General features: G+C 34.1%; 1 protein-coding gene across 4 annotated transcripts in view; it reads right to left on the bottom strand.

Annotated features, from left to right (window-relative positions):
- Nucleotides 1-3,986: 3,986 nt before the first annotated feature.
- The window catches only part of AMY2B (amylase alpha 2B), a 130,472-nt gene continuing 122,718 nt past the window's right edge, over nucleotides 3,987-11,740 (bottom strand). For all 4 annotated transcript variants that reach the window (XM_060401115.1, XM_060401121.1, XM_060401128.1 and 1 more), the window contains 7 exons: nucleotides 11,145-11,375; nucleotides 10,174-10,307; nucleotides 9,232-9,354; nucleotides 9,037-9,136; nucleotides 7,260-7,378; nucleotides 6,692-6,817; nucleotides 3,987-4,629 (listed from right to left, as the gene is read on the bottom strand). In XM_060401115.1, the coding sequence (XP_060257098.1) occupies nucleotides 4,440-4,629; nucleotides 6,692-6,817; nucleotides 7,260-7,378; nucleotides 9,037-9,136; nucleotides 9,232-9,354; nucleotides 10,174-10,307; nucleotides 11,145-11,375 (1,023 nt within the window). In that variant the 3' untranslated portion in view covers nucleotides 3,987-4,439. The remainder of the gene's footprint in view (nucleotides 4,630-6,691; nucleotides 6,818-7,259; nucleotides 7,379-9,036; nucleotides 9,137-9,231; nucleotides 9,355-10,173; nucleotides 10,308-11,144; nucleotides 11,376-11,740) is intronic.

Here is an 11,740-nt window from a genome sequence, read left to right as displayed (position 1 = left end):
TACTACAAAGCCACAGTCATCAAGACAGTATGGTACTGGCACAAAGACAGACATATAGATCAATGGAACAAAATAGAAAGCCCAGAGATAAATCCACACACATATGGACACCTTATCTTTGACAAAGGAGGCAAGAATATACAATGGAGTAAAGACAATCTCTTTAACAAGTGGTGCTGGGAAAACTGGTCAACCACTTGTAAAAGAATGAAACTAGATCACTTTCTAACACCGTACACAAAAATAAACTCAAAATGGATTAAAGATCTAACTGTAAGATCAGAAACTATAAAACTCCTAGAGGAGAACATAGGCAAAACACTCTCAGACATAAATCACAGCAGGATCCTCTATGATCCACCTCCCAGAATTCTGGAAATCAAAGCAAAAATAAACAAATGGGATCTAATTAAAATTAAAAGCTTCTGCACAACAAAGGAAAATATAAGCAAGGTGAAAAGACAGCCTTCTGAATGGGAGAAAATAATAGCAAATGAAGCAACTGACAAACAACTAATCTCAAAAATATACAAGCAACTTATGCAGCTCAACTCCAGAAAAATAAACGACCCAATCAAAAAATGGGCCAAAGAACTAAATAGACATTTCTCCAAAGAAGACATACGGATGGCTAACAAACACATGAAAAGATGCTCAACATCACTCATTATTAGAGAAATGCAAATCAAAACCACAATGAGGTACCACTTCACACCAGTCAGAATGGCTGCGATCCAAAAATCTGCAAGCAATAAATGCTGGAGAGGGTGTGGAGAAAAGGGAACCCTCCTACAGTGTTGGTGGGAATGCAAACTAGTACAGCCACTATGGAGAACAGTGTGGAGATTCCTTAAGAAATTGCAAATAGAACTACCTTATGACCCAGCAATCCCACTTCTGGGCATACACACCGAGGAAACCAGAATTGAAAGAGACACATGTACCCCAATGTTCATTGCAGCACTGTTTATAATAGCCAGGACGTGGAAACAACCTAGATGTCCATCAGCAGATGAATGGATAAGAAAGCTGTGGTACATATACACAATGGAGTATTACTCAGCTGTTAAAAAGAATTCATTTGAATCAGTTCTGATGAGATGGATGAAACTGGAGCCGATTATACAGAGTGAAGTAAGCCAGAAAGAAAAACACCAATGCAGTATACTAACACATATATATGGAATTTAGGAAGATGGCAATGACGACCCTGTATGCAAGACAGGGAAAGAGACACAGATGTGTATAACGGACTTTTTGGACTCAGAGGGAGAGGGAGAGGGTGGGATGATTTGGGAGAATGACATTCTAACATGTATACTATCACGTGAATTGAATCGCCAGTCTATGTCTGACACAGGATACAGCATGCTTGGGGCTGGTGCATGGGGATGACCCAGAAAGATGTTATGGGGAGGGAGGTGGAGGGGGGTTCATGTTTGGGAATGCATGTAAGAATTAAAGATTTTAAAATTTTAAAAATAAAAAACTAAAAAATAAATAAATAAAATAAAATGTTTAAAAATTTATAGTATGCTTGAGGCGTTATTTGAATGACAGTTATCAAGGGATAGTTCTATTATTTCCATTCCCACTGATATAAAAATAGTAAGCAGGATGTTGGCTGTCATTTAAAATCAGTTATTTCAACACATGACAATAGAAGCCTGGAATAAGGACTGATAAATATATGTTTATGCATCCGGTCCCATCACTTCATGGGAAATTGATGGGGAAACAGTGGAAACAGTGTCAGACTTTATTTTTGGGGGCTCCAAAATCACTGCAGATGGTGACTGCAGCCATGAAATTAAAAGACACTTACTCCTTGGAAGAAAAGCTATGACCAACCTAGATAGTATATTCAAAAGCAGAGACATTACTTTGCCGACTAAGGTCTGTTTAGTCAAGGCTATGGTTTTTCCTGTGGTCATGTATGGATGAGAGAGTTGGACTGTGAAGTAGGCTGAGCACCGAAGTATTGATGCTTTTGAGCTGTGGTGTTGGATAAGATTTGAGAGTCCCTTGGACTGCAGGGAGATCCAACCAGTCCATTCTGAAGGAGATCAACCCTGGGATTTCTTTGGAAGGAATGATGCTAAAGCTGAAGCTCCAGTACTTTGGCCACCTGATGTAAAGAGTTGACTCATTGGCAAAGACTCTGATGCTGGGAGGGATTGGGGGCAGGAGAAGAAGGGGATGACCAAGGATGAGATGGCTGGATGGCATCACGGACTGGATGGACGTGAGTCTGAATGAACTCCGGGAGATGGTGATGGACAGGGAGGCCTGGTGTGCTGCGATTCATGGGGTCGCAAAGAGTTGGACATGACTGAGCGACTGAACTGAACTGAACTAATGCAAATCTGAAATGATTCACAGATTTGTAGACTTCTGTGCTACTGGTCTACAGTAGAATTCAGTTTATTTAAACTACACAGATGGGGTCAGGTAGGAGGAGAGAAGTAAACCATAAATGTAATGCAAACTAAAACTAAATGAACGAATTCGGTATTACTATCAGTATAAGAAATGATAATTTCTAGAATTTCCCTTATGGTAACATATGATTATTTTTCATAGTGATAGACTATATCATTAGAAATGTCATTGCTGGTATCAATATATCAAATCTAATAGGGAAGCTTTGACAGGAAATGTATTTGTATGTAGTTAGTCTCTTTCTACCCATTCAAACTATTTCCTACTAGTATCCCATGGATCTCTCTCTTTAGCTTCACTATTTTGAAGATAAAAATTAATAGATGATGCTAAGTTTTATGTGAGGAGATAGGGCAAATAGTTAAGAGAAAGGGCGGGGGGTGGGGGGAATCAAGGAAATACTTCAGCTTTCTAAGTGAGTGGCGAAACACAGCAGTACCAAAAGCCTTGCTGAAGACAAAAATTGAAGGTCACATTTTGGATATGTCAGGTATGAGATGTCTGTGAAATACTGAAATAGAGATGTGAAGCATCTGTTGTAATATGAAGTTGAGTCCCAAGAAAAGATCTGGTTTGCAGATATAGGCCTCCATGCTAAAGTATGTGTTTTAAACCCATGGAAACAATTGCAGTCACTTAGAAAGAGGATACAGAAAGAAGAAAATTCGATCCAAATGAGATTTTAGGTCAAACAGAAGCCAAGTCAATAAAACAAAATCTGAAAAAGAGTAATTAGTTAGAGAAGGAAAAGAAAGAATAGAATCACAGAGATCAAAGGAAGAGAGGATATGAGACTGTCTCTCCATATTGAGTAGTATTGTGAAATAGAAAAAGATGAGGACAGTGAAGTATGTTGTATGAGTAACATAAATAATTTTTTATTATGTTGACGAGCAATGAAGTGACGATGGAAACTGAAGAGTAAGGAGATGAAAAATGACTAGTGTTGAGGATGTTGAGACTGTGTGATGAAAATTCCAAAGTTCGACTAGAAAGAGAAAAATTGAGGTTATGAATTTTTTTTTAGTTGAAAGGATCTGAGGGGACTATTATGTCAATAAAAGAAAGACTGTTAAATCAGGAGAGAAAGAAAATCTAAGCAGTAAAGTCCTCAAAAAGGTAAAAATGGAGGGAGCAGACTTTAGTGAAATGCACTTTGTTCATTATGACAAGAGGAAAGAAGAGAAAGATAGGGCCAAGTATAGGTAGATTTGTGAGTAAAAAGGAGAGAATTTCCAAGTTATGGCTTCATTTTCTTAAGACTACCTAGCTGAGAGCCTTAATAAATCTCACATTAAGAGTCAAGGAGAAGAAGAATAAACAGCTAAAGGATCAGGAGAAAAGAAAAAAAAAAAACACTAAATATAGGGAGTCATGAGAGCCCTATGAAAATTAACATTAGGGATTAAGAGATGAAACAAAAGTCATACAATACCATCATGCTAAAGCTATTGGAAAGAGAAATAAAGAAATGAATATAGAGAAAGTAGGAGAAGATTCCTGTGAGCTCAAGATAATTAAGAATTATATACTACATAATTTAGTTTTCTTTTATTTTTTCACTTATTAACTATGAAAGGGCCTTTTATATTGTAAAAAATATACAAATGTTATGACTTTGTATGCAAACCATCATTAAAATAGCTACCCTTGACTAATTGTTAGAAATACCCTTTGTAAGAAATATAAACCTGGATTAGAGATATGTAGCTGGGCAAGTGGTATTAATGGTAACAAATTTTTCATCATGCTTTTCTGAGTTCTTAGAAATTCCTTTGACAAATAGCTTAAAGAGAATCTTCTAAAATGTAACAAAATGTGGATTGTAATTACAATTATTAAGTATATGTGTTTTTATGCTTTTTTGGGTTTTATAGTTTGAATACTTTTTATAGCTTTTACCAAAAATTAATGAATTATGAGAAGTTATTACATACATAGAAGAAACAGAACACATTTTATTTCTCTGGGTGTATGTATTTAATTCAATTCAAATTTTATAATTTAGAATCAGCATGAATTGCAATAAATGGATCTTCAGCAGAGTTACTAATAGAAAAATGAGCTTTGCCATCACTGGAAACACTGATTTGAATTCCTGTACAACGGTTGCCACTTTTATCTCCAGAAATAACATCACAATATGTACCAGCAGGAAGACCAGTTTGCAAAGTTGCAGATAGTGTACTGTAAAAATAAAATTTAAGATTTAATATGAATTCAACACAATTAAAAGCAAGAATACAGACTCTAAAATAGCTTAACTGTATGCTATAGAACTTGAAGCAGTCAAGGTCTCAATGAAAATAAAATTTAAACATAAAAATTTCTCCAGTGGTTAGTTTTCTCAGGGTCAACAAAATTCTTATAGAAGATATGGAAATTTCCTGCTATTGCTACTGCTAAGTTGCGTCAGTTGTGTCCGACTCTTTGTGACCCCAATAGACGGCAGCCCACCAGGCTCCCCCGTCCCTGGGATTCTCCAGGCAAGAACTCTGGAGTGGGTTGCCATTTTCTTCTCCAATGCGTGAAAGTGAAAAGTGAAAGTGAAAGTGAAAGTGAAGTCATATCCAACTCTGAGCGACCCCATCGACTGCAGCCCACCAGGCTCCTCCGTCCATGGGATTTTCCAGGCAAGAGCACTGGAGTGGGGTGCCATTGCCTTCTCTGAGAAATTTCCTAGTCAATAGTAAATATTATACAAAAAATAAAGTTGAAGAGTATCAGTGAAGATTTGAATGACCTGCTTCACTTAGAGAAAATAATTTTAAATTACTTTAAATGTATCCTCATCTAAACTTAAGAAAATACTGATTATTTTCAAAAACTTAAATTTGGTTATTTCCTGAAAAATCTCATTTTTTCAAGACGTTAAAATAAATTTGGGCTGGAGATAAAAATAATCTTGCATTTCTATAAAGAAATATATAATTTTAAAATATAATGCTGTCTCATAAATATGTTTCTTCCCTCTCCCTGATAGCTCAATTGATAAAGTATCTGCCCACAATGCAGGAGATGTGGGAGACACAGTTTTGATGCCTGGATCAGGAAGATCGCCTGGACAAGAAAATGGCAATCCACTCTGGTATTCTTGCCTGTAAAGTCTCATGGACAGAGAAGCTTGGCATGCTACCATCCATAGGGTCGCAGAGTCAGACAGGACCTAGCACGCATGCACATATGACAAAAGACAGGAAAAAAAAAAGGACTAGTAATGGATTCTTGGAGAAGATAAGTATATACTTTATTTATTTATTATTATTATTTTTTTGTCAGTAAAATATCATTTGGGCAAAGAGTTAGCTAAACATGGGTGGAATCTAGTTGGGACTAAAACATTGTAAATGCTTGCAAAGATGCCTTCTGAGCTATAATTCCATATGTGAGGGAAACAGTATAATGCAGGCAGAGAGTATAAGTTTCACAAATTAAAAGGCAGTAATGAGACGTCTCAGAACTAAAAGTATTAAGTCTCCTGAGGTGAATCAATGACCATAATATACATATTCATTATAAATATATATATGCTTTAAAGAGTATTATTTGTCACAGAGAGATGGGAATGTGAAAAACAAGACTAAAAAACTACATACTAAAGTAGGTGAAAAAAAGAGAGAAAAAAAGACATTTCAGATCTGAGGCAGTATTTTTCCATTATTGATTTTAAAAGGTTTATAAGACATTTTTCTATGGATTTCATGACCTTTTATATTAATGACTTTGTATATTTTGGGGGCTTCTCTGGTGCCTCAGAAAGTAAAGAATCTGCCTGCAGTGCAGGAGACCTGGGTCCAACCCCTGGGTCCAACCCCTGGGTCAGGAAGATCTCTTAGAGGAGGAAATGGCTACCCACTCCAGTATTCTTGCCTGGAGAATTAAACGGACAGAGGAGCCTGGTGGGCTACAGTCCATGGGGTCGCAAAGAGTTGGACATGACTGAGTGACTAACATGTATATTTTATGAGAAGTGTATATGTAAGCAGTACACATGCATCACATCTGCCCATGATGTGAAGAGTGCACAAAAAATGACTCCACTTAGAAAAGAAAGCCATTAGAAACAGAAGAGATTAAAAAAAAAAAAAAATCAGTCATCATCATTTTTCTTCTGACCCTTTTCTAATTGTTATGTTTTCTTAATCTGCCATCTAAAGAATTTTTCAGATGTAAAGAAAGTAAATGAGCAGGAAAAGAATAAACCAAGAACATATTAGCATAAAATATTATTTCTAATTGATCTACTTACCTGTCATCATTGTTAAAGACAATGAATCCTTTGTTTCCTCTTCCAAAAGCTACTTGGTTGCTGCCATTATCCCACCAGTTTGTAAAAGATTGACCATCAACTACATTACGGAACATAACCATGTTCCTAAAAACAAAAGAGCATGTGAAACGCTGATGATACTTCAACAATTTAAAACAAAACAATGGACTTCCTTGGTGGCTCAGTAGTGGAGTATCTGCCTATCAAAGCAGGAGAAACTGGTCTGATCCTTGACCCAGGAAGATCCCACATGCCACGGAGCAACTAAGCCCATGAGCCACAAATGTTGGTCCTGTACTCTAGACCTTGGGAACTGCAACTACTGAGCCTGCAAATACCCTAAAGCCCATGCTCCACAACAAGAGAAGCCACCTCAGTGAGAAACTCCCACACCACAACAAAGAGTAGCCCCGCTCACTACAAGGAGAGAAAAGCCTGCATAGCAACAAAGACCCAGCTCAGTCAAAAACCAGTAAACAAATACAGGTATTTTAAAAGAGCTAAGAAAGTTTATTATTAGAGAATGTGTCCAAATAAGTATTCCTACCTTATCTGACGCCATCGATGTTCACAGACCCAGTCATTGCCACAAGTAGTATCTGCATTAATAGTAACTTCTTTAATTACTCCATTATTATTTGGTGGTCCCATCCAATCATTAACATCCTCAATTAGTAAAAAAAAAAATAATAATAATAATCAATTTTAAAAGCTCACATTTTTAACATTACATGTGTCCTTATTTAGGACATCAAACCCAATCTGTCCTATTTGTGTTTTTGTAGTGGCTTCACTTAGAATTCAACTTTTTCAGGATTTTTACTAAGCATATCTTCTCTCTAACTTCTCATTCCCTAGTGCCATATTTCAAAGAAGAATATGATTTTTTTAGTTTCTCATTTTTTTCCAAGGAATTGTAATGACTTTCCAACATCACTATAAGCAGTGTGATGTTATTGAAATGGCAAGGACTTTAGTGTTAGAAAATGCAGGACTAAAAGATAGGTTCCATTACTACTAGCTCAAAGACTTAGTTAATATACATAACGTCTATGCCTCATTTTCCTCTTCTGTAAAATGATGATATTATTAGTTACTATAAAAATTAAATAAGGTGTGTAAAAATCTTTATACATGATAATTGCTAATAAATAACTGTTTCTTTCATCTTTTTTTTTCAATAAAAGTTCTAATCAAAATATCAAAATACTCTTTACTAAATTGACCAAATTTTATTACTGTGCTTTTCTGATTGGTACTTTCAAGGTGATTGTAGGAAAAAATAGATTATGTCTAAGAAGGTTATCAATATCTGTCTTAAATCATATGGTACAATAAATGATGGACAAACTAAGAGCTGTTAGCATGCAGAAGTCATGAAGAAGACTTTATGGGAAAAGGGGAAATGAACATATGCCATGACTCTTGCCATCAGAAATAAAACTAATTAGTGGAAATTGTAAGAAATTGATTCAATATAAAGGGAAATATCCTAAATATTTAGGATATCTAAGGCTATCTAAGAATAGAATGAGTTGTTATACAAAGTAGTAGTGGACTTCTCAATTTGTAAAGAGCCTACTAGAAACTAGAGGAATATCTATCTGGTTCAGAGTGAAGAGAATTTTCTACTTCAGGTATGAAGTTGCTGTATAATGCTGCATTTGAAATCTTCAGTTTGAAAAGAAAACTTCCCACTAACTTTCCAAATAACTTAAATTCTTATTTCTCAGTTTCTTTTTAAAATATGTACTCAGATTAATGTCTTTACCATACTGCTTAAATTTTTCTGATTTTTAACATTTTCAGAATAGTTAGCAAATTTCTCTTTAGTAAAGGTATTTTCCTTCCTGCTATACTTTCCCTACAGAACTTCGGCTCAGCTAGATAATGCCTTTGCAGTCCACAAAACTTTCTTTAAAAAAGTATTTAACAAATACTTATATTGCTCATACCATGAGCAGGTACTGTTTTAAATTTCTTTGAAGTGTTAATTTGTAATCCTCATATCAACTCTATAAGCAGGTACTTACGAGTACACATTTTATTCATTGTATCCTTATTTTTAAGTGGTATTTTTTAGAGTGGGTGGGCAAATTTCTCATACTTTGAAATAGCTGACATACTCTTTATCAACAGAGATCATTCATTTCAATTTTTTTATCCACTGCATTGTTACAAGAACCTTGCCTCAGGTTTTCACTTAATAAATATTTGATAAAATAAATAGTGAATGTTATAGCAATATGTGAAGTTATAACAAAATTAACTTCTATTTCTTGAGACTTTTGTCTCAAGATATTTTGTACAACACCAAAACTTACTGTTCCATCCACAAAATGTCTTGTCCAACGGTAGCTTGACATTACTCGTGTAAATCCATAGGGATGAGCAAGCATAAATCCAACTGCCATTTTGTACATTCTAAAAGACATAAAATTATCTTATTACAAAAGAAAAATAATACTTTTAATACCATTAAAATGGTAGGTTTAAAAATGGGGAACTTTGTTTCTTACCTAGGATCCCAGAATGTAAGAATAGATGCTCCCCCAGCTCCATGCCCTCGCTGATTGTCATGGTTATCAACAAAGACAAGTGCCCTGTTAGAAGGCATGAAACCCCAGCCTTCTCCCCAGTTCCTATTAGAAAAGAAAATCTTAAGAACATATATATGTATTCTTTTACAATAACTTTAGAGTAATCAAAATGTGCATTTCTTTCAGTATTGCACTCTTTAATGATATTCTCTCTCTCTAGTTAAATGATTATTCTGTAGGGTTTTAAAATTTTTTAATTTTTAAAATTATTTTAATTGTAGAATAAACTGAGCTTTTAAAAATTACAAACTATATATATATATATATATATATAATCTACAAATACATTCCATGCATGTATATATGTAGAAATTACTTGAATTACATTCATGTTATAGGAATTTTGCTATAAAATTTATATTAGAAGTTTTAGTGTATTATAATTTAGACAGACTTCAGAAGGCCCAACATACGCACCATTTTATACAGAATTTCAAATTAGATTAAATAAGTTTCAAAATTGTATTGTTATAAACATTTCAATATTTGAAATTAATTAATATATGTAATGTCTATAGAATGGCCACATTGTAGGAACTTCATAAATTATAGCATCACTTTAACAAGAACCTGGCTTTCACAAATTATGTGCAAACATTAATTAAATATAGTACAGTCATATAATGCATAAATTACAATCTCTAGATTGGTGTTGGGTCCCTAAAAAAGCTTCCTTGTGATTGATATTCTAAATAATAAAGATGATCACTTGGAATGTGGGGATATACAGCACTTGTTATTAGTAAATGAATCTTTGAAATTGTTCTAAATAAGAAGGCATTATGAAGAAAACTCATGTTGGGGTAACATCACCAAAAAAATCTGTGAAATAATTCAAAGGATAAAGCATATTTTATTTACTTTAAGTAAGCCATCTTCTCTCCATTCCACTTGCGAATAACTGTTCCTAGTTTTGCACCATATTTAAATTCTGTCACACGGCCATTACCAAAGTACTCACTGCTTGTAATTGCCTCACCACCCAGATCAATGACCTTGTAGAAATGAAGAAGAAAATAACAATTTAAATAAGAATTTTAAAGAATTTAACTAAATTATAATTATATAAAAAATAGCTTTATACTATTTTATATTATATGAAATACCCCAAATGGTTTTCCTTATATCAAGATTCTCATTTTTATTCCCTAAAATATATCTATCTGTCTTACAATAGTAAAAGTAACATGACAAACAAACTTGTCCTGTGAGAATGCTGACCTAATTTAGACTTGCACATAAATGATAAGACTAGTTCATACTTGTACAGCACTTAATATCTGGCTGGTAATATTTCTTGCTACTTGATAAATATTACCTCTTCAAATCTCCAAAGAAAACAAAGACATAATCATTATCATTATTCCTTTCAATAACTTCTAAAAAACTTGTTGCTCAGAGAAGTTAATGAACCAGCCTAAAGAAACACACCTAATGGTGATCTAGCCAAAATTTAGAGTCCGATATCCTGTCTTAAGACAACTATATTACTATCTGTCTTCTATAATGGCCTCTGGGGAAATGATACATGGCATGGAGATTTTTGCAGCCTAAATAAATTTTTGTCATTTGGATAACAAACCTCTTGTGATAGAGTTAGATGTACTGTCCCTGAATAAAAGTAGGTTAAGGAACATTCTTCTATGTAAATGATTCAGCCATTAAGATAAAGAAACTGCATTTTAAATAAAATCTGCCATTTATTTTCTGATGAATTATTGATGATGAATGATTTTCTAAAGAATAATAATTGTATACAGATATATATATATATATATATATATATATATATATATATATATATATATACACACATATATGTGTTGACATACCTCCTGGTAAATGAAAGGTTTACTTCCTGAAGGAAACCACTTTGTGTTTAGATTATTCAGTTTATCCAAAACTGCCTTTATGTCTCCAGGCCACATGTGCTTAGAAGCATCAATTCGAAACCCTGCTACACCAATGTCAATGAGATGATTTAGGTAGTTAGCAATCGTGGAACGCACATAATCTTTCTCCAGCGCAAGATCAAGAAGACTAACGAGACGACAATCCCTGACCTATGGAGATAAAAATTTTGTGATTGATACATAAAACATCGCCTTCACTTGAGAATCCATTCAATTATTCATTCATTTATTCATTAATAGATATTTCAATAGTGATTTCTTTGCACCAGTCTCTGGGGATATTGACATTCTAGTACTGACATGTTTTTGAAATATTTATTATTATAAAAATGGAAAAAATGGAGAAAAAGTGGATGAGTTTTTCCATTTTGAAAAATTAAATTGGGGAAAATGACTTGAATGTTGATATGAGATTCTGAAGTCAGACTTGGAATGCTGTTTTCCTAAACACTCTAAACTAACATTTAAAATGGAGATCAGTGAACTACATATGGATGATAAAAGGTGTAGATAGA

Source organism: Ovis aries, chromosome 1 (assembly GCF_016772045.2).
Source record: "Ovis aries strain OAR_USU_Benz2616 breed Rambouillet chromosome 1, ARS-UI_Ramb_v3.0, whole genome shotgun sequence".
NCBI lineage: Eukaryota > Metazoa > Chordata > Mammalia > Artiodactyla > Bovidae > Ovis > Ovis aries.
Note: the sequence above shows the minus strand (reverse complement) of the source record. Positions and strands in the feature narration are given on the sequence as shown.